Here is a 24,127-nt window from a genome sequence, read left to right on the forward strand (position 1 = left end):
ACCTGTGGAAAGTAGAAACCACCTTAGGGAGAAAACTGGGATCAAATTTGAATACGAGCTTGTCTTCAAACACTTTAACCCCTTAAGGACCCAGGACGTACCGGTACGCCCTATTTCCCGAGTCCTTAAGGACCCAGGACATACCGGTACGCCCTATTTCCCGAGTCCTTAAGGACCCAGGACGTACCGGTACGTCCTGACTTAAAATCTGTATTCCGCCGCCCCAGGGGTTAATTGGAACGGGATTTCGGCTGAAATCATTCAGCCGGCATCCCGTAACAATGCAGGAGGGGGTCATTTGACCCCCCCGTATCGGCGATCGCAGCAAACCGCAGGTCAACTCAGACCTGCGGTTTGCTGCGCTTTTTGCAGTTTCTGATCGCCGCGGTCCCTGACCGCGGGGATCAGAAACTTTAGAGTGGCTAAAATAAATATTTTTCACCCCCCCCTGCACGATTTTATGCCGGAGCGGGGGGGGGGGGGGGGGGGTCGCATGCGGTGGGGGCGTTGCGGCAGGCGGGATCACGATCGCCCGCCCGCCTCCCCATGAATGATCGTTGGCTTCTAGTGGTTATACCAGGGTGCCAGCACATTGCTGGCACCCTGGTATAAACGGCTGACATCTGTGTAGATGTCAGCCGTTTAACCCTTTCCATACCGCGGACCGTACGGACCGCTGTATGGAAAAAGTTAACTGTCATCGGTCAGGGAGCTCCCTCCCTCTCCATCAGGGGGCTGCTGTGCCTTTGCAGCCCCCCGATGGAGAGGGAGAGAGCCCCCAGAGAGCCCCCCTCAGCCCTGTGCTTACCCTTCCCCGTCTGCGAAGTTCTGAGCAGACGGGGAAGGTTCCCATGGCAACAGGACGCCTGCTCAGGCGTCCTGCTGTCCATGGTGCTGAACAGATCTGTGCTAAAAGCATAGATCTGTTCAGTGTAAGTAAAATACAGTACAGAACAATATATATTGTACTGTACTGTATTATACAGACATCAGACCCACTGGAACCAAGTGGGTCTGGGTCACAAAAATGTAAAAAAAAAGTGAAAAAAGTTAAGATAAAAAAAAAAAAAAAACATTTATCACTGAATAAAAATAAAATACACTACACATATTAGGTATCGCCACGTCCATAACGACCTGATCTATAAAACGGTCATGTTACTTTCCCCGCACGGTGAACGCCATAAAAATAAAAAAATAAAAACTATGAGAAAATTGAAATTTTGCCCACCTTACTTCCCAAAAAAGGTAATAAAAGTGATCAAAAAATGTTGCATGTACGCCAAAATAGTACCAATCAAACAGTCATCTCATCCCGCAAAAAATCATACCCTACTCAAGATAATCACCCAAAAACTGAAAAAACTATGGCTCTTAGACTATGGAAACACTAAAACATGATTTTTTTTGTTTCAAAAATGAAATCATTGTGTAAAACTTACATAAATAAAATAAAAAGTATACATATTAGGTATCGTCGCGTCCGTATCGACCGGCTCTATAAAAATATCACATGACCTAACCCCTCAGGTGACCACCGTAAAAAAATAAAAACGGTGTAAAAAAAGCCATTTTTTGCCATCTTACGTCACAAAAAGTGTAATAGCGAGCGATCAAAAAGTTATATGCACCCCAAAATAGTGCCAATCAAACCGTCATCTCCTCCCACAAAAAATGAGACCCTACTCAAGATAATCGCCCAAAAACTGAAAAAACTATGGCTCTTAGACTATGGAGACAAACATTTTTTTGGTTTTAAAAATGAAGTTATTGTATAAAACTTACATAAATAAAAAAAATTGTATACATATTAGGTATCGCCGCGTCCGTGACAACCTACTCTATAAAATTACCACATGATAAAACCTGTCAGATGAATGTTGTAAATAACAAAAAAAAAAGTGGCAAAAAAGCTATTTCTTGTTACCTTGCTGCACAAAAAGTGTAATATAGAGCAACCAAAAATCATATGTACCCTAAACTAGTACCAACAAAACTGCCACCCTATCCCGTAGTTTCTAAAATGGAGTCACTTTTTTGGAGTTTCTACTCTAGGGGTGCATCAGGGGGGCTTCAAATGGGACATGGTGTCAAAAAAAAAAAAACAGTCCAGCAAAACCTGCCTTCCAAAAACCGTATGGAATTCCTTTCCTTCTGCGCTCTGCCGTGTGCCCGTACAGCGGTTTACAACCACATATGGGGTGTTTCTGTAAACTACAGAATATGGGCCATAAATATTGAGTTTTGTTAACCCTTGCTTTGTAACTGGAAAAAAAATATTAAAATCGAAAATCTGCCAAAAATGTGAAATTTTGAAATTGTGTGTATTTTCCATTAAATCTTGTGCAACACCTAAAGGGTTAACAAAGTTTGTAAAATCAGTTTTGAATAGCTTGAGGGGTGTAGTTTCTTAGATGGGGTCACTTTTATGGAATTTCTAATCTAGGGGTGCATCAGGGGGGCTTCAAATGGGACATGGTGTCAAAAACCAGTCCAGCAAAATCTGGCTTCCAAAAACCAAACCGCGCACCTTTCACTCTACGCCCTACTGTCTGCCCGTACAGTAGTTTACGGCCACATATGGGGTGTTTCTGTAAACGGCAGAGTCAGGGCAATAAAGATACAATCTTGTTTGGCTGTTAACCCTTGCTTTGTTAGTGGAAAAAATAGGTTAAAATGAAAAATTTGACAAAAATATGAAATTCTCAAATTTCCTCCCCATTTGCCAATAACTCTTGTGCAACACCTAAAGGGTTAACGACGTATGTAAAATCAGTTTTGAATACCTTGAGGGGTGTAGTTTCTTAGATGGGGTCACTTTTAGGGAGTTTCTCCTCTAGGGGTGCATCAGGGGGCTTCAAATGGGACATGGTGTCAAAAAACCAGTCCATAAAAATCAGCCTTCAAAAAACCAAACGGCGCACCTTTCACTCTACGCCCCGCTGTGAGGCCGTACAGTAGTTTACGGCCACATATTGGGTGTTTCTGTAAACGGCAGAGTCAGGGCAATAAAGATACAATCTTGTTTGGCTGTTAACCCTTGCTTTGTTAGTGGAAAAAATAGGTTAAAATGAAAAATTTGACAAAAATATGAAATTCTCAAATTTCCTCCCCATTTGCCAATAACTCTTGTGCAACACCTAAAGGGTTAACAATGTATGCAAAATCAGTTTTGAATACCTTGAGGGGTGTAGTTTCTTAGATGGGGTCATTTTTGGGTGGTTTCTATTATGTAAGCCTCGCAAAGTGACTTCAGACCTGAACTGGTCGCTAAAAATTTAGTTTTTGTAAATTTCTAAAAAATTTCAAGATTTGCTTCTAAAATTCTAAGCCTTATAACATGCCCAAAAATTAAAAATATCATTCCCAAAACAATTCAAACATGAAGTAGACATATGGGGAATGTAAAGTCATCACAATTTTTTGGGGTATTACTATGTATTACAGAAGTAGAGAAACTGAAACTTTGAAATTTGCTAATTTTTTTCAAATTTTTGGTAAATTAGGTATTTTTTTGTGCAAAAAAAATAATTTTTTTTGACTTCATTTTACCAGTGTCATGAAGTACAATATGTGACGAAAAAACAATCTCAGAATGGCCGGGATAAGTCAAAGCGTTTTAAAGTTATGAGCACTTAAAGTGACACTGGTCCGATTTGCAAAAAATGGCCTGGTCCTTAAGGTGAAAATGACCCCGGTCCTTAAGGGGTTAAGAAAGGGCTCTCGGATAGATAAAGCCTGAAGCTCACAAACTCTTCTTGCAGAGGATATTGCCACTAAGAAAATGGTCTTAAGAGTAAGCCATTTAATAGTCAGGGAGTGTAGAGGCTGAAATGGAGAATCTGCCAAACTTGTAAGAACAGTATTCAGGTTCCATGGAACCATATTTTTAATTCTGGGTTTCAATCAGCCGCTTTTAAAAACCCAGGAGACCTCAAAGACTAGTGGTATATAGGGCACCTAAAGTGGAAAATTGTACCTTAAAAAAAAAAAAAAGTATTTCAGGGAGAGACCCATACCCAAACCGTCCTGTAGAAATTCCAGGATGAGAGAGATATTTGTGTTAGATTGGTTAAACCCAACACCACACCAGGATGCAAATGTTTTCCAAACCTCAAGATATGCCTTAGAGGTATTGAATTTTCTACTGAGCAAAAGGGTATTTACAACCCTCTGTGATAGACCTAGACCTAAGGGGATGGATTGCTCAGTAACCAGGCTGACAGTTTAAGACTGGGGTTCAGATTAGAAAATCTTTCCACGGGGAGAACAGGATTGGATCTTCCTGGCTGAGGGATTTTAAGAGACTGAACCAAAAAGGGGACAATCAGGATTAGGACAACTTTCGGATTGGAATTTCTGCAGAACCTTTGGGATTGGGGTAGGCATAAACCAGTCCCGAAACCCAGTCCTGAGTGAAGGCGTCTACTGCCACACAGAGAACTCTTGGATTGAGTGAGAAGTAATGCGGTACTTTGTGGTTTCTTCTTGAGGCGAACAGATTGCCCCATTGATTTTGGATCCTCTGAAAGGCCGACTGGGATAGGGCCAATTGCCTGGATCCAGTCTGTCGACTGAGAAAGTCCGCCTGAAGATTGAGAGAACCCTTCAAGTGTACCGCAGCTAGAGATCTTAGGTTCCTCTCTGCCCATAGAAGAATCTGTTTTGAGAGATTCTGAAGGTGACCATGCCTTGTACATCCCTGATGTTGGATGAAGGCTACAGCTGTACAATTGTCAGAGTGGACTAGTTCATGACTGTTCTTGGATTGTCTCAGAGTTGCTTTTAGGCCTTCCCATATAGCCCAAAGTTCCTTGTAGATGGAAGACATCCTCCTCTGAGCTACGGACCAAGTCCGCTGAAAGGAACCTGTGGCGGTAAGGGCACCCCAGCCCCAGGAACTGGTGTCCGTTGTAAACTATAGCACTTCCTCCGGGCTCCAAGAGACTATTGACTCCAGATTCTTGTCTGAGCCACCACTGAGGCCAGGGGAGTTCGGTTATCATGAACTTTTGTGGGGGAAGAGAATCCAACTCTATAGCATAACCTTTTTTTTACGATACCGATTATATACGGGTCTGCGATGACTTGCTCCCAGGAATTTATGAAGGAACCCCCCCCCCCCCTCCCCCCAACACAAATGGTGTCATTGCTTGGAAGAGGAAGGATCTCCCTTATTGAGGTTAAAAAGAAAATTCCTTCCTTTACCGCCCTTGGCATAGCTCAACCTTCCCGATTTTCCTCCATCTGATCTGGTATCCTGCAGTTTACGAAAAAACTGTTGTATCCGTCTTCAGGAAAACCTTTTTTGTGGTCTGTAGCATTATCTAAGATCTTATCCAGATCGGGGCCAAACACATACTTGCCCATGGAACGGTAAGGATATAAAAAATTTTTAGATGTCATATCACCAGACCAGGCCTTTAACCACAGGGCTCTTCTGATTGTGTTAGAGTACTGCAGTACAGGCAGAAAGTTTTATAGACTCAGTGGAGGAGTCTGCCAGGAAAATTTGTGGCCTTTCTAAGCAGGGGAAGGCTATCCAAGATTTGCTCTCTTGGGGTCCTGTTAATTAAGTGGAGCTCTAATTGCTCCAGCCACACCGATAAGGTACGAGCTACACATGTTGCCGCCACTCCAGGTTTTAAGAGCAGCCGTAGCTACAAAGTTTTTTAAAGGAGGCTTTCTGCCTCTGTCCATAGGGTCCGTTAGCTGCGCAGAGTCCTCAAAAGGAAGGGCCGTGCACTTCGTGACTTTGGCCACTGGGGCATCGACTCTGGGAATGGACTCCCAAGTCTGTGCAATCTGCCTCAAAGGGGTACAGACCTTTTTATACCACGGGGAATAAAAGGAGCCTTTCATGTTTATCCCATTCCGCTCTTATGATCTTCTGTATGTTATCTGGAACTGGGAATACAGATCTCTGCCTCCCCCCCAAACATTTCCTCCTGAACAGATCTTTTATATTCATTATCTTCATCGGATTCTTGAGATCTTTCCAAGATCTCAGGAACCGATAGTTCAGGATTCACGGAATCGGAATCACTTCCCCTATACATAAGATCTCTAGAAGAACCCAGTCTATGGGGAGAGGAGGGTACCGGGCTGCCAGGGCAGATTGAACTTCAACTAACTATGGGCTTAATATCCTCCAGCAGACTATATGATTCGGCCTTGACAGATGCAGTACACTCCTTGCATAAAGGTTTAAGCCCAGAGGAAGGTAGACATTTAGAACAGAGACCACACTTCCTGGGTTTAACCTTGGCAGAAGAGAAAGACTCCTTTTCTCCCTGCAACATACAAGGGAGAGAAGGGTCAACCACTACAGGAGAAGTATAACATAAGAAGGGTGCCTGACACAGGCTACTCACAGAACACAGGGTAGCGGGGGCTCAGATCCAGAGCCAGTGGAGGTAGGGGTACTCATGTTTCCAATTCCCATCCACAGAAACGCCAGACTGCAAGCAGAGTGAGAACGGTGGGTGCCATGTTGCAACCGGCATTGCCCTCTTTAAACGTTAGGCATGCGCCGGACGCGCAACGTCATGATGCTAAGCCACGTCCCTCAGCGTCTGACGTCATCACCCGGCAGCTGGAGGGAAGCGTGCCCTAGCATCGCTCCATCCGCCTTTCAACTCTGCATAAAGCCCCCCTGGACCGCCGCAGGAAGGAGCTTTGACAGGGCCACCGTACAATAAAGAGGGGGTCCGGGCGCAGACCATACAGGAGGAGGGAAGAGCCGGACCGCCAGAACAGACCTCCGGTCTGCAGAGCAAGATGATCCAGGTAATGAAGAAAAGGCTAGGAACCCAAAGAGCTACTAGCACCTCTCTGGACTTCCTTTCTTGACAGGACAGGAAAAAACACTGACGATGAGGGGAAGGGGTGGGGTTTTTAAACCTCTGTCTTTTCCTGTCCTATCAGAGGAAGTCAATCTCAGTGTGCGCAGTCATGGAGACAACTGGGGAAATATATATCACACACAAGAGTATTCGGTCTGGGAAAGACAGCATGTGACGGCTGCACATTCTGTCCCTCAGACCCAACTCACAGCATCATAATGACTTAGGCTGCTTTCACATCTTAATTCTCCTTTCATTGTAAGAGCAGAGGGTTCAGCATTTAAAGGGGTTCTGCAGTTTTTTTTAAACTGATGATCTATCCTCTGGATAGATCAGCATCTGATCGGCAGGGAACCCCTGCCGATCAACTGTTTGAGAAGGCAGCGGCGCTGGCAGAAGCGCTGTGGCCTTCTCGCCATTTACTGCAGGCCCAGTGACATCATGACTAGTATTGATACTGTTCACTTGAATGGATCTTAGCTCCGCCCAGGCCATTGGATACTAGTCGTGACGTCACTGAGCCTGAGGTAAACTGCGAGAGGGCCGTGGCACTACTGCCAGCATCGCTGCCTTCTCTAACAGCTGATTGGCAGGGGTCCCGGGTGTTGGACCCCCACCGATCAGATTATGATCTATCCAGAGGATAGATCAGTTTAAAAAAACTGCATAACCCCTTTAACTGAGCCGAATGGAGACTATGGACCCCATAGACTATAATAGGGTCCATTAGGTTTCCGTTCAGGGGATATATTTTTTAGCAGAGAAAAGAATAATTTCAGGTTCTTGTCCCATAAACTTTTAGTTCTTTGGATGTAGTGGAACTTCTGGATCAGTAGTAACCATGTACTAAGTCATTCTTCCAAGTTTGACACTTCTGCTAACTTTCTGAACTTGTCCAAAAATTTCTCCATTTGGAGAAAAGCAGTCTTTGCTAAAACAATGTCCAGGTGTCGCAGATATTTTGGGCTAATCTGAAAATCCACAGAATGCTGTAATTTGTGCCTATTTTGATTGAGGGTTTTATAAACCACGTCCACATCTATTGTAATATGGAAGTGTCTGATTTGGGGTGCTGGTTCTGTAATGTAAGTCTACAACATCGAGCGCTAGCCTAAAACATAAAAACCATCTACACACAATCTTTGTTGTGTCTTACTGGGGAAAAAAAACATGCTGTAAGTATAGCATTTTTTCTCCATAGGAAGTTAAACATCTATCCAAATGCTTGTACAAGAACAAATTAAAAACTGCATGCAAACGCAGTACTTTACAACTGGGCGAGACACTGGCATCCTGAAGCCGTAACTCCTGTAAATGTACTACATCTGGTATTGTAGCAGTTTAGAGATATGGTTTGTGTGTATTATTTTTGATCTGGAAGAAACATTTATCAGCCCTTGCCTACAGCTAGGCACACAGCCCAAAGTGCAGGTACTCCACCATCTAAACACAAGAGGAGGCCTGGCTTTATTTGGATGGATTTATTTCCATTTCAGAATGCTCTTTGTATCATGAGGACATGTTAACATCTTTGGCAAACTCTAGAAACGCACATTAGCCTCAACCATAGCCAGCCTCACATACCACAGACATTACTACACAGGCTTCAGACTTCCAGGGATGACAAATGTAATGTGCATGTAGGAGCTACTGCATGAGGCCCTTGTGCTGCCTCCTCCCGCCATGTAGTTGGCTTTCAGAGCCGTCACTGCACAATGGGCGTCCACCAGCAGCACCTTCATGTTTAGATCGGTGTTTTAGGCTACAAACTAGACATTCACATTGAAAAAGCTATTGGAGAGCTAACAAATTATTCATTCCCTTCACTATCAATGCTTTCATATTTAACAAATCACTATTTCGGCCTATAGTAGATGTAAGGCTACTTTCACACTGGCGTTTTGGTTTCCGTTTGAGATCCGTTCAGGGCTTTCACAAGCGGTCCAAAACGGATCAGTCTTGCCCTAATTCATTCTGAATGGAATAGGATGCGCTCAGAAAGCATCAGTTTGCCTCCGTTCCGTCTCCATTCCGCTTTGGAGGTGGACACTGTTTCCGTCTGACAAAACTGAGCAAAACAGATCCGTCCCCATTGACTTACATTGTGTGCCAGGACGGATCTGTTTGGCTCAGTTTTGTCAGACAGACACAGTGTCCACCTCCAAAGCGGAATGGAGACGGTCTGACAAAACTGAGCCAAACAGATCCGTCCTGGCACACAATGTAAGTCAATGGGGACGGATCCGTTTTCTATGACACAATCTGGTACAATAGAAAACCGATTCGTCCTCCATTGACTTTCAATGGAGTTAAAGACGGATCCGTCTTGGCCAATTTAAAGATAATACAAACAGGTCCGTTCTGAATGGATGCAGACGGTTGTATTATCTGAACGGATCCGTCTGTGCAGATCCATGACGGATCCGCACCAAACGCGAGTGCGAAAGTAGCCTTAAGCAGACAGTTTAAGGGTAAATGCACACGTTCAGGATTCAGGTGCGGACAGTCCGCAGGTAAATCCGTGCAGTCGATCCGCATCAATTGGTGTGGATTTAAGTGAATGGAGAAAATCCAGTCAGGTCAAAATCTGCACAGTAATAGTCTGCATCATGTGCAGTGAGAATTTCAAATCATCATAGAATACAATGTACATGACCTACGGTGCAGATTTTCCAAACGCAATCCTGAATGTTTGCATTTAGCCTTAGATCTCAGTGTAGCAACTTTTTCATACCCATCACTGGAAAGAAGAAAAAATAAATAAAAAAGTGTGTGTCTGTGCCTAGTTATTACTGTTCTACACCTCTGGTGTTCCAATTCCCACAAAATGTCCACCTAGTACGTGGTCGCACATGACCAGCAGTTCTGAGCCACTCTTCCAGGACACGAGACTGATGTTGTGGCCTCTAACAGGCTTTACGCACACAACCATATTTTTCATCTGCGTGCTACCTGGATTTTTCTCTATGAGGCCATGCTCACTTGTCCTACTCTTGTCTGTATGTTGGCTAGATGGTAGGTTTCAGTTTGTAATCCCTTCCCGACATGACGTACTAGTACGTCGTGGAAGCCAGTGCGTTCCCGCATCTTGACGTAATAGAACGTTATGGTTAACTCCGGTCACCGTTCTGCATCACATAAGATGGCTGCACTAATCAGCTGGCAGCCATCTTAGCTGAGGGAGACGAGGAGTTTTTCCACCCCCCCTGCAGCCCCGATTAATGAAGACCGCCCCATCGCAGCACTGGCAATGTATGGTGCTGAGGGGGAAGGGCTTGGCTAGAGGTGGGAGGGGCTGACGACATCAGCCCATGTCACCTAGGTCAGGGAGGACACCATTAATCGTAGGAAATCTGTGGTGCTGCTGGTGGCTGGGACGAAGGTAATTAGGGTTGATTACATCAGCCCATGTCACCTCTGAGGTCAGGGAGGGGACATCAGACACTGATGTCCCGTACTAGCGCCGTGATTGGCTGGAACAACGCTCTAGCCAATGGCAGCGCTATGCAGCTGAAAGAACAGTTGGTTCCTCTACAGGCAGCCATTCTAGCTTGGTGACCACTGTGCTGCTGGTTGTCGGCTGGGACTTGTGGTACCACCACAAATCAGTGCTTTTCACTTTTCAGAAGAACATCTGGAACAGCTGTAGTGATCTTTGGCTTATCTGCAGCAGTTTCAGATCCCCATATTTCCTGTCCCTCCAAAAAGCTGGCTGTATACATTGTACACATGGCACTGTACAATGCATACATTTTACATAGAGCTGCAGGCCACACAGGAACTTTCCTTCAGTTCCAGGAGGTGGTCATCAAGGCCCTAATTTTCCAAAGTCAGGAAGGGGAGGGCCCGAGTACTTCAGGAGGTCATGGTTCCTGTGTCGTACCTGGACAACATTTCCCCGGTGAAGTCCCACAAACAGCGAAGAGGGGAAAGACCCAAAAAATAATGTCGGGTTTGTTACAAAAGGGGAATACGAAAGGACACCATTTATCAGTGCGACACCTGCCCAGATAAATCTGGCCTTTGCATAAAGGATTGTTTCCGAAACTACCACTCATCCATGGATTTTTAATTTCATCTTTTAGGCTCCCTTTAATATTTCTGATTTAGTTCACCTCGCTTGCATATCCACTTTCCAACAACCACTACATATTTTTTTTTTTAGAGACAATTGTTGGGCGAAAAAGGCACTTTTGACCTCTTAAAATGTTCGTACGGGGGGGGGGGGGCTTTCCGAAATGGGGTCACTTCTTGGGGTTTTTCATTTCTGGGGACCTCAAGAAATTCAATGCAACATGGCAGCTAACATCCATGTCTGTTTATTCAGGCCTGCAAAAAACATTTTGCACCTTGCCTCTAAAGCCCTGCTGTGCGCCAATACAGCAGGCTACAATCACATATGGGATGTGTGCAAAATGGGGAACATATACCAGGGCTCCAGATAGCGACCTAGACCCTCCGCCTCACACACTAGGAACTGAAATGGCACGTGTCATGTTCTTCTCAACAGCACAGGGGAGAAGGAGGCTGCCATCAATGGGCTGATAGAAGAAAGGAGGGGGGAGGGGCTGTGGCCACTGCGCCACCAATGAATATAGTTTATGCCTGAATACAAACGCAGGCTGCGCTGCGGGTGCCGGCCATATCCCATACCCAGCATCCAGCCTCTACGACTGCGTGCTGCAATCTGCCGCTATTAACCCCTCAGGTGTTAAACTATATTAATTGGCTGTGCACCCCCCCCCCCTCAGTATTATAACTATTATAATCATTGGTGGCCGCAGGGTCCCCTACTGATTGGTGGCAGTTCCGATCAGAACCCCAGCAGTGTAAGCCTGGGGCTCAGATCGGTTACCATGGCAGCCAGGACGCTACTGAAGCCCTGGTTGCCATGGTCACTTACCTGCTTAACATGGTTATAAGGGAAAATAATAGCATTCTGAATACAGAATGCATAGTAAAATAGCACTGGAGGGGTTAATAAAAAATAATTTAACTCACCTTAATCCACTTGCTCGCGCAGCCCGGCATCTCTTCTGTCTTCAGCTTAGCTGTGTGCAGGAAAAGGACCTGTGGTGACGTCTCTCCAGTCATCACATGATCCATCACCATGGTAAAAGATCATGTGACGGACCATGTGATGACCGGAGTGACCTCACCACAGGTCCTTTTCCTGCACACAGGTAAGCTGAAGACAGAAGAGAAGCCGGGCTACCGAGCAAGTGGATTAAGGAGAGTTAAATAATTTTTTAAAGGTGAGCTAAATTTTTTATTTTTTTTTAACCCCTCCAGCTCTATTTTACTGTGTATTCTGTATTCAGAATGCTATTATTTTCCCTTATAACCATGTTATAAGGGAAAATAATAATGATTGGGTCTCCATCCCAATTGTCTCCTAGCAACCGTGCATGAAAATAGATTTTCACGCAGCCCTATTCACTTCTATGGGGCCTGCGTTGCGTGGAAAACGCACAATATAGAGCATGCTGCGATTTTCACACAACGCATAAGTGATGTGTGAAAAATCACAGCTCATGTGCACAGCCCCATAAAAATGAAAGGGTCCGGATTCAGTGCGGGTGCAATGCGTTCACCTCCCGCATTGCACCCATGCGGAAATCTCGCCCATGTGAACTCAGCCTAAGGGGTAAATAGTTCTTAAGTAAAAAAAAAAAAAAAACACACACCAATATTAAATTTAAATCAACCCCTTGCCCAATTTTACATATAAAATACACTGCTCAAAAATAACATCCTAGATCTGAATTAATTTAATTTTCTTCTGAAATACTTTGTTCTTTACATACCGTAGTTGAATGTGCTGACAACAAAATCACACAAAAATAAAAAAAAATGGAAATCAAATTTTTCAACCCATGGAGGTCTGGATTTGGAGTCACACTCAAAATTAAAGTGGAAAAACACACTACAGGCTGATCCAACTTTGATGTAATGTCCTTAAAACAAGTCAAAATGAGGCTCAGTAGTGTGTGTGGCCTCCCTACAACGCCTGTGCATGCTCCTGATGAGGTGGCGGACAGTCTCCTGAGGGATCTCCTCCCAGACCTGGACTAAAGCATCTGCCAACTCCTGGACAGTCTGTGGTGCAACCTGACGTTGGTGGATAGAGCGAGACATGATGTCCCAGATGTGCTCAATTGGATTCAGGTCTGGGGAACGGGCGGGCCAGTCCATAGCATCAATGCCTTCGTCTTGCAGGAACTGCTGACACACTCCAGCCACATGAGGTCTAGCATTGTCTTGCATTAGGAGGAACCCAGGGCCAACCGCACCAGCATATGGTCTCACAAGGGGTCTGAGGATCTCATCTCGGTACCTAATGGCAGTCAGGCTACCTCTGGCGAGCACATGGAGGGCTGTGCGGCCCTCCAAAGAAATGCCACCCCACACCATTACTGACCCAATGCCAAACCGGTCATGCTGGAGGATGTTGCAGGCAGCAGAACGTTCTCCACGGTGTCTCAAGACTGTCACATGTGCTCAGTGTGAACCTGCTTTCATCTGTGAAGAGCACAGGGCGCCAGTGGCGAATTTGCCAATCTTGGTGTTCTCTGGCAAATGCCAAACGTCCTGCAGGGTGTTGGGCTGCAAGCACAACCCCCACCTGTGGACGTTGGGTCCTCATATCACCCTCATGGAGTCCGTTTCTGACCGTTTGAGCAGACACATGCACATTTGTGGCCTGCTGGAGGTCATTTTGCAGGGCTCTGGCAGTGCTCCTCCTGTTCCTCCTTGCACAAAGGCGGAGGTAGCGGTCCTGCTGCTGGGTTGTTGCCCTCCTACACGTCTCCTGATGTACTGGCCTGTCTCCTGGTAGCGCCTCCATGCTCTGGACACTACACTGACCGACACAGCAAACCTTGCCACAGCTCGCATTGATGTGCCATCCTGGATAAGCTGCACTACCTGAGCCACTTGTGTGGGTTGTAGACTCCGTCTCATGCTACCACTAAAGTGAAAGCACCGCCAGCATTCAAAAGTGACCAAAACATCAGCCAGGAAGCATAGGAACTGAGAAGTGGTCTGTGGTCACCACCTGCAGAACCACTCCTTTATTGGGGGTGTCTTGCTAATTGCCTATCATTTCCACCTGTTGTCCATCCCATTTACACAACAGCATGTGAAATTGATTGTCACTCAGTGTTGCTTCCTAAGTGGACAGTTTGATTTCACAGAAGTGTGATTGACTTGGAGTTACATTGTGTTGTTTAAGTGTTCCCTTTATTTTTTTGAGCAGTGTATATAAACAAATAAATATTACATATCACCACGACCGAAAAAGTGCAAACTATTAAAATATTTAAAAATATCTCCTATGCGGTGAACACCGTAACAGAAAAAAAATTAAACGTGCAATTTGCCATTTTTTAGTCGCCTTGATCGGACTGTTCTATTATGGTCCAGGCGTTCCATAAAATGTGGAATGCACGCAGCTTTTTTGGTTTTATATTTTTCACGTGGTGTCGAGTATCGCAACTAAACTCTTTTTTGTGTACTTATAATCCCTATCCTGCGATATATCTATACATTATGTTGTTAATCATTTTCGTTCAGTAGATATGTCAAAAAACATACTTTTATAATATGCTAATTACCTGTCTACCAGCAAGTAGGGCGTCTACTTGCTGGTAGCAGCCGCAAAAAACCGCCCCCTCCTGTTGATTGACAGGGCCAGCCACGATCTCCTCCTCCGACTGGCCCTGCATATTAGCATATTATAAAAGTATGTTTTTTGACATACCTACTGAACGAAAATTATTAATAACAATGTATAGATATATCGCAGGATAGGGATTATAAGTACACAAAAAAAAATAAAAAATATGTTTAGTGGGGTGACAGAAGCCCTTTAAAATGTTCGTATGGGGGTGCTTTTTCCTAAATGAGGTCACTTCTTGGGGTTTTTCATTTCTGGGGACCTCAGGAATTTATTTAATGCAACATGGCACCTAAAATCCATGTCTGCCAATTCAGGTCAGCTAAATCCATATTTAGCTGTTTAACTCTAGAGCGCTGCCATGCGCCCATACATTTTTTTAAGTACATATGGGGTTGTTGGCATATTCAAGGGGAAATGGGTAACAAAATATGGGGTGCATTTTGTCCTGTTACCCCCTTGTGAAAGTGAAAAATGTGCGTGTAAAGCAACTTTTTCCTTTTCACAACCAAGCGTTTCCTAATTCTGTGAAACACCCGATGGGTCAAAGTGCTCACTACACACCTTGAACTATTCCTTCAGGGGTGTAGTTTCCAGAATAGGGTCACTTTTTGGGGGTTTCCACTCCAGGGGTACCTCAGGGTGTCTTTATATGCGACATAGCTCCCAACAGCCAATCCTGCAAAATCCATCACCGGAACTGACTGCCGGATTCGTCAAAACGCATGCAACCTGATGGCATTTGATCCGTATGACAAATGCATTGAAATGCCGGATCAGTCTCCAATGTCATCCGGAAAAACGAATCCGGCACTTATTTTTTTCACATTTTCTTGTGGTCTGAGCATGCGCAGACAGCTGTGTCGAATCAGTTTTGCCAGAACACTCGGGGACGGATCCGGCATAAATGCATTTCAATGGGGGAAAAAAAATGTCGGATCCGGAATTTCGGCAAGTGTTCCAAAAATTTGGACGGAGATAAAACCGCAGCATGCTGCGGTATTATCTCAGTCCTGAAAAGTCAAAAAGACTGAGCTGAAAACATCCTGAACGGATTGCTCTCCATTAAGAATGTATTAGGATAAAACTGATCTGTTCTTTTACGGGATAGAGCCCCTAGGACAGAACTCAATGCCGGAAAAGAATAACGTTAGTGTGAAAGTACCCTAAAGCCTTCTAACGTCCCAAAAAAATTAAATGTCATTTTCAAAATGATCCAAACGAAGTAGACATATGAGGAATGTAAAGTAATTACTATTTTTGAAGGTACTATTATAAAAGTAGAGAAATTGAAATTTGCAAATTTTCCCAAGTTTTTGGTAAATTTGATATTTTTTTATAAATAAAAATGAACATTTTTTTTACTCATTTTTACCACTGTCACGAAGTACAATCTGTGACGAGAAAACCATCTCAGAATTGCCTGGATAAATAAGTAAAAGTTTTAAAGTTATTACCACAAAGCGACACGTCAGATTTGCAAAAAATGGCGCGGAGTAGAAGGGGTTAAAGCAATTACAGGACTCCATGTTTATTTTACCTTTACCACCAGAAGGGCTTGTTCAATGTACAAGACAACCAGGCCGATACTGTACACTGGAGCACCAGGAGGCTATATCAGGACTGGATAACCCTCTTAGTTCCTTGCAGTTATGGTTGTGGGCACAATTAGGATATTCTTCCTTTACGCCGGTTTTAACAATGTTCAGCCAGGGTGCATATTAAAAAGGGAAACTAAAAGTGCTTGGACTGAAAGTCTCAGGGAGCCAAAATGCTTAAGGCCTGTTTCACACTTACGTTAATTCCGGCAGAGGATCTGAAAACCGGAATTAAACAGATCTGTTCATTTCCACATCAGGATGCATCCATTCTGTTAGGACGCAGTTGTGGGAAAATCAATACAGAACAAACCGGATCAGTCACTAAATACAAAAAAAAAAAAAAAACAGTCACTATTGACTTACATTGTTTTTCATGACAGATCCAGTTTGTTTAGTTTCCATCACCAAACAAAACCACAGCTTGCAGCGTTCGGTCACAAAACGGAAAGCTGCCGGAACAGATCTCTTTCCATTCATAATGCATTAGGACTAAACGGAACCGTTTTTTATTCCAGTTTTGAGATTCTCTGCAGGACATCAATACTGGAAAACAACAATGCAAGTCTGAAACAGGCCCAACACAGGGCTTAAAGTGAGAACTGAATGTGACACTGGAAAAGAATCCACTGCCATGGAAACCCTTCGTCACAATGATGTAGGGGGCTTCCAGCTGTGATCTGTACCCTCCCAGCAATCCTTTTAAGCAGGGGATGCTGGAAGGGTACAGATCATGCCATCTCAGCTTTCCCAAGCACCACGGCAATAAGTGAAAAAAATTAAATCCGTAAAAATATAACCAGGTAGGGAAAAAAAATAATGAATAAACCACCCTTCAAAAAGTATTACAGCAAAAATACCCTCATAACCCGCCTGTATCAAGAGCATCCTCCCACTAACATGGAAGCAAGTTACATAAATGTATGGCACCCTAGTAATGTGTCCATATCCCGCAAAATATGGTTGTCGACCCACACAAATATAAAACTCAGACGCCCCAGAGTGGGAGGGGGAAATGCGTCTTATGGGCGAATACTATTGAGCGCTTCCATTATGGAATGCTCATTAGTACCGGAGGACCGAGAAGTGGTGAAGGCTCTGTACTCACCGCTTCCTGGTCCTCGGCTGGGAGCACTGTGACCTCATGCTGTGTGCGCCAGTTCACAGCACAACCAATGGCAGGATGAAGAGGATCGCGCTGGAGGAGAGGAGCGGAGCAGGAGAGGCAAGTGGTTTATTTATTTTGTCATCTGAGGCAATGGGGGTTGCTGAATAGTGGCTGGGGGCTGATATGAAGCATAGAGGTCTCATCTGAGGTCTGATTGGGGGGGGTCATTCACATTTGGGTCTGAGCTGAGGTCTTATTAACATTAGGGATCTGATTGGAGCTGTGGTGTAATGACGTTTTTCTTATGGTCCTCCTCTAAAACCTTATGGGCGAAAAATAGGGTACTAGCTTTTGGATGGAACCAAATTAAAGCCTCACCATTGCAAAAAAGTAAAAAATTATATAGGCCTCATTGAGTGGGCTGAAACGTTGCCTGGGAATAAATTGGGTCATCACGTTTCACTTTGATTTGGAGTGCTGCCTAATTTTTTGGAAACCCGGAACGGTCTACTTCTGGATCTAGAGCTACTGCCGAAAAACTCATCAGCACTCCATTCAATATGTCTAACGGCCCCTTTACACTGCCCGAGCATTAGGCAGATCATAGTTACCAAGCGTTCACAGGAACACTCATTAACGAGTATCTGCCGATGTAAAGGTGCCAATCGAGTAAGATGATTCAATGATTCATTATGGGGACAAACCATGGCAATCGTGATTGCTCCTCCCCATACTGTGGAGGAGATCGCTGCATTCAGCAGTCTCCTTCAATAACGAGCAGATGATTACCAGGAAGGACAATCACTTGCTGAATTGAGCAGTGTATGCCATGTTAGAACTCCCCTTTAAATGCATTGTAGAAATAAGATGAATTTAAAAAACGCTTTACTTACAATATCTGGAGGACTTGCTTCCCGCTTTCTGTGGGTGGGCAGGAGCATACATGAGTCAAGCAGCCGCACCTCCGAGGATGCACTGAAATGACCTTTACCACACCGCTCTTCACACATAGCCTGAGATACATACGGTATGCAATGTCCACACAATATCCTTCTCCACTATCTACAGCAGGGATCAGAACTGCAGCTGCTGTAAAACTACAACTCCCAGCATGCGCATGTACTTTGCAGCATTGGAGTGAAATGAGGATACTGGGAGTGCCAGAGACTGCTGATCCCTGATCTAGAGATATATAGCTATACATTTAGAAGTTTGCATGGATGAATGGTGTCTGGGCCATTTCACTATTAGATCCCCACGCCAGGGTTTCAACCTAGGATTCTATTATATTTTGACATTAAGATTAGAATAACAGTATGCAGAATCCCAAAAGACCCAATTACAAGTCTATGGGGTCAGTCAGAAGGTCTTATGATGTCATAAAGAAACACCATAGAGCATAAGTGAGGAGAACTTACACTGTTTGGAGGGGGCTATAAGGGGACAGGTGGGACAAGTCTTGCATGTTAGGCTATGTTGGCTTTAGATGCTGAACCTAGTAGGATACACATTTCTAAAAATCCTAATGCCAACTGATATTGATAAAGCCCATTATGTTCGCTCTATAAAAAAAATAAAAAAATAAAAACTATACTACTCAGGATTCTAAAATCTACACCCAAGACTACACACCGACTGTCCTGTGTATGTATCCATGAAAGTGAGCCTGACATCAAAAAAACAAATATGGATTTTAAAAAATTAAGATACCACCACACAGGCAGGATAAGGCCATAGCACAGCGCCAGCAGGACAAATCTCAGGTACACTGCTTTTTTTTTTGTATGTGTGTGCGCAGAAGTTGACCTGTCGTGCGGATTTTGAAATCTGCCGTATGTCAATTATTTGTGCGATTTTACAACGCAATGGGTGAGATCGGGGCAAATCCACAAAAATGAAAAAAATTAAGTAACACATGCCGATTTTGATGCACAAACACAGAAATCTGCACGAAAATCCATGTAGGATTTCTGTTCTGTAACCTGCACTCGTGTGAGAACCCTGAGGTTTCAGATGTTCCAAGACACTGCAGAACCTATAGTTGTACACGCTCGGTGAGATGTTACAATAACCTTACAGCCAAGGTTAGACCATGAGGACCATCAAGCAAGTATATGGACATCTTGCTGGACTCTTTCCATGCTTAGGAGTCATCTCTGCGATACCCCGTTCAGACAGACTAAATACCCGTGGAGTAATGCTACCCAAACAAGAAAAAAAATAAGCTGGTCAAAAATGACAATTTGGACCATTTCAGCCATCTTGTGACAGCTGACAGATCACTACCGTCTACAGTCGCCTGAATGGAATCCGTTGACCACTTTGCATGAAGCCACTTATTTCCCAGTTTAGTCTGGCATATTGATGGGCGATTGTTTGGACGAATGACTTGACAACTGGTTGTCTGATTGTGGAGCGGGGAGATCTGCAGTCACATCATCCCTATACAGATTCATTGTTTGCTGGCAGCAAATCCCTAAGCAAATGACTGTCACCTAAAAGATGAGCATTTGCTCACCCATCAGTTGACCGCACATTTACATGGGGCAATTACCCGATCACTGCCCCAATATATGGCCAGCGTAATGCCAATGTGTGACTGAACTGCACAAGCCTGTGGTTCTACAACGCAGCTACAATAGGTGCCAGTCTGCAGTAAGTCCATCTTCCGAGTCTTGGCCACGAAGTGTGGCCTCACAGTACAGCTGACCGCTGTTGCCAGCAGAAGAGCAAAGGCTTCGCTCATACCATTTCCCCTTGGTTCACTGAAACATGGGGCCACCCATTTAGTAACATGTCAGCATGGCAAAGCACTCATTTCTAACCAAGATAGAGGAGACCCCCACTTGCTGTAACCTCAAAATGCCCTTACAAGGCTGGTCAGACACAGCTTTGTGATGCAGTCTGTTTGATCCAGAAGATGATTGGAATGAGAAATAAGGACGGACCTTGGATCCCGACACAAGCTGACTGCATCATAGCAGTATATGATCGCTGATCTACTGTACTCACGTGAGTACAGTACAATAGACCCACAATCAGATAGGAACGGTCAGAAAACACTGATGCAGTCAGACGCAGCCGACATACGGCCAGAGTCTCCCCGGCTGCCCACTGTCTTGTGAATTTATCATTTCCCCATGCTACTTTTTCTGGCGTGCAAACTTTTGAATGCCATGGCAACAAGATTTTGTCACAATTAAAGTTCTTACAAAGCCCTTGCCACTTTCCAGATGGGAGGGGGAGGAGGGTGCAGGTCAGGCACTGTTACCTTCATGTACACAAGTGCTCTGGTGTAAATGAAGCCAGAAACCTAGGGCGGCTCGGAGCGGTCGTAGATTTCTGTTTAGGTGCACAGACTGATGGAAGATGCACCCAATTTGTGCACTTGGTCACAAATAAGGCATTTCTTCCGGTAGCAGAGGGAATATCAGATGAATCTTCTCCTTTCTGCTGGATCCAACTCTCGCTTTGGGCTAAAAGCCTGCTGTGTGTAATGAGATACCACCCAAACATATCTTCCAGGTGGTCACCTTCAGCCTGCAAATAAGACAAAGATAAAATAGCTACAGCAAATCAGGATTTCCCAAAAAGACTAATGGATGCCAGCAACATACAATTTTGGTGGATCCAAAAGCCGTGATGCCTAAAGATGTCCAGAAAATAAAGGGAATCTGCCACCCACTTTTCCCAGTACCAGTAATGCCCAGCAGAACGTGTACCCACCACTGCCAACATAGCTGTGCATCACCAGGGTGTGAAGTCGCTGCCTAGAGAAGAACTTATCGATATGGAAATCCAACACAAAGTGCCCGGCTGGGTGGGCTTTCCTTTTTTGAGGTGCCCAAGCCCGCCTCTTCCAGACGATTTCTGATGTCACCATCCCGCACACCACAGCCCACACAACATACGCTGAAGCATGTTGGCAGTGATGGTTACATGTACTGATGGGCACTGCTGGTACTATAAATTGGGAAAAGCGGGTGACAGGACCCCCTTAATCCTCGTTCGTTCCCTACGATTGTGTCAGCTACTTCCACAGTTGTGACACCGACCCACTCACCCGTAGGGGAGGCCAAGTTCTGGATTCCAGTACCATGATGGGAACAGCACAGCCTGCACTACTACTCATCAGGGAGAGGTAATCATGAGTCATTCGGATCTGTCACAAGGCATCAGTTTCATTCTAAATGGAAGCCACCACAAAATGTGAACAAAGTCCAACCAAAAGAAAAGACCTGTGAACGCCACAAGAGCGCCACACTCTGGACTTGTTCACATTTTTTATGTCCGGTTGATGTCCATGGAAATGTTTGAAGGATCAGTGTTTGGACCGTGTCAGTTTTTGCCCTCAGTGTGTCATCCATATTCCACGGACACTACTCAGCTGAAAGTTAATTTCAAAAGAACCTCCTGTCAGTGAAAACCGGACCAAACAGCTGCCACCCGTGTTGTGTCCAATCTTCACGGATGCGTAGACTGTAACGGTCGCGTTTGGTCCACGTCACAGACAAAAACTTGCTCACATCTCCCTGATTTCTCTCACCGACCCATGGACAGCAGAAACTAGATTAAATACAGACAGTGAAACACGGCAATGTGAACGAGGCCTAAGGGTGTCCTTCACGTTCGATCGTAGCGGCAGATGCCAGGTAACTGCCGATCCTGCCTATTGTATGGTGACGGTCCACATCCACGGTTGTGAACGCACATTCCCTATAACGGACCTGTGTAAAGACACTGCCGATCGGCGGATGGACGATCACTGTTTATGTGGATACCAAGATCATGGTTTCTAGGCAATAGAACAGGAATCTGTGGCAGTGATCGCCCCCCCATCTAAAAGCAACCCTCACCTCCCGTGAGGAGCAGGCAATTATTGGGAAGGACCTGTTCCCCTCCTGATGATTGCCAGCTCACCTGTAATTGAGGGAGGAATTACTGGAGCCTACCATAGACTGAGGCCGGGTCAGGGGGCGATCTGATCTTTACAGACATAAGGATCTATGAGGAACACTGGCCAGAAAGCCAGGCACTAGGCTCCCTGCCTACCCTCCATTTTACCATAAGGCAGGCATCCCTCCATAACACTCAGTGGGTCTATAAGGAAGTGAACTCTGAGGTACACACGGAACACAAAGGAGGAAGTATGGCGATTGTATATGCGGCTTCAGCAAAGTGAGCTCTGTCATCGGTGTGAACGCGGGCCTGCTCCAGGCGGGGATGACGCGGTTCTGCGGCCTGCACGGCCGGGCGGGCTCACGTGTGGCCGGCATTATGCGGCGGGGTGACCGCCGTGTAGACCCGGGGATGGCGGCTGTGTGAGGGCAGTGCCAGTGTTACCCAGCGCGCTGTGTGCGGCAACAACACAGAGGCAGCGCCGCCATCTTATACTGCGGGCTCAGCCATGGGAGGGAGCAGCAGGGCTGTGGACGGACACGGCTCTGCTCCACGAGGGGCACTCCTTCACACACAGCGGTATCACACACATAACCTACCGCGGGGTAGGTAACGGCGTGGGGGATGGGAGGCCACAGGAGGGGACTGTGCGCACGCACCGCACAGACCCCGCGCCGCCCCACGACACCCCCTCTCACCTGCGGCCGTCTAGTGTGAGGAGAACAGCAGGGTGACCCGGCGGGTGTTGCGCAGGGCGGATATCGCAGGAGGCCCGAGCCGTCGCCTCCCTGAGTAGCAGCACATATGTACGTACACGGGAGAGCTACACAGTCGCCAGCCCCTCACCTTGTGGATCCGCTTCAGCGCCATGATGCTCTCGCTGCTGCCGGTGCCGGGCGGGTATTCGGGCGAGCTGGGCGGAGGAGGAGAGAGCCGAGGAAGAGGCGGAGAAAGAAGAGGAGGTGGTGGTGCCCCCCCTACAATATCCGGGACACGCTACAACCCGGAGCCGCCCACACACGTCTCAGGGGGCGAATGAAGGCGGGTGTCTGATATCAATTATCTAACCCACCGGGTGTCTCTATGTTTTTCTTTCTATTCGCCCCTCCCCCCGCAATAGGGCTCTGTCCTCAGCTAGTCGCTACCACCTTCGGGCTGGCCCGGCCACGCACACCTCTACGTCACAGGCTGAGCTGCGGCTATGTAGCGCGCTCTCTTCCTTTTCACGCAAGTCACGCCCATGTGGCGTCACGTGGTTGCGAAACGCAAGGCGCCAGCTTGGGGGCGGGTCCAGCAGACGTGCTGGTGGCCGCTGCGAGTGGGGTTGACAGCTGTGGGAAGAACAAAACATGGCAATGTGTGAAGAGTGATGTCACGCTGACGGTGGACGAGCGGAAGCGGCGCTTCTCACACCCTTGCTTTTTTTTTTTTTTTTTCTACTCTGCTTTTAATGGCGGAGTCTAGTGTTATGCAACGAGGTGCGGCGGTGCGTCACCGGCTGAATGACGTGGCGGGAGGAAAAGGGTGGTCTCTGAGTAAACCAGAGTGACCGTAGCCGCTGGCAGGGCTTAGGCTCTTGATGTACGGCTGCCATTATACCACATTATCCACCGCGGGTTGAGGGTAGGAGGGGCGTTTGTGGAACATGAGGCGCGCGCCCGATGCGTCACAGAAACGTCCAGAAGAGCGCGAGTTTGTTGCTAGGCGCGGGCACAGAGTGGGCGTGTCCGACGATTGTGACGTCAGAGCGGCATATTGTAACCGCCGTCTAAGGCATGGCGCCTTGCGTTGAAGTGGCGGGAGTCCTCCACAAGTTTTATCTCTGTGTGAGCGTGCTCACTTGTCTGCCTCGTCAGAACGGCCAATTAGTCTCACTACACGCTTTTTAATTCGAGGCTAAAGTCATTTTTCGTGAATTAAAGGGCAAAACAGAAATAGTAGGAATAATGAGAGGTAGGGTGACAATATCTGTCCTTTATGTGGAGGGAAAACACAATGA

At 45.8% G+C, this 24,127-nt stretch overlaps 1 protein-coding gene across 1 annotated transcript in view; it reads right to left on the reverse strand.

The window, feature by feature from the left end:
- Nucleotides 1–23,351, reverse strand: part of UBE2D3 (ubiquitin conjugating enzyme E2 D3) — a 47,907-nt gene extending 24,556 nt beyond the window's left edge. Inside the window, exon 1 of the mRNA XM_040418223.1 lies at nucleotides 22,975–23,351. Within this exon, the coding sequence (XP_040274157.1) occupies nucleotides 22,975–22,998 (24 nt within the window). The 5' untranslated portion in view covers nucleotides 22,999–23,351. The remainder of the gene's footprint in view (nucleotides 1–22,974) is intronic.
- Nucleotides 23,352–24,127: the final 776 nt, after the last annotated feature.

This window comes from Bufo bufo, chromosome 2, assembly GCF_905171765.1.
Source record: "Bufo bufo chromosome 2, aBufBuf1.1, whole genome shotgun sequence".
NCBI classification, from domain to species: domain Eukaryota; kingdom Metazoa; phylum Chordata; class Amphibia; order Anura; family Bufonidae; genus Bufo; species Bufo bufo.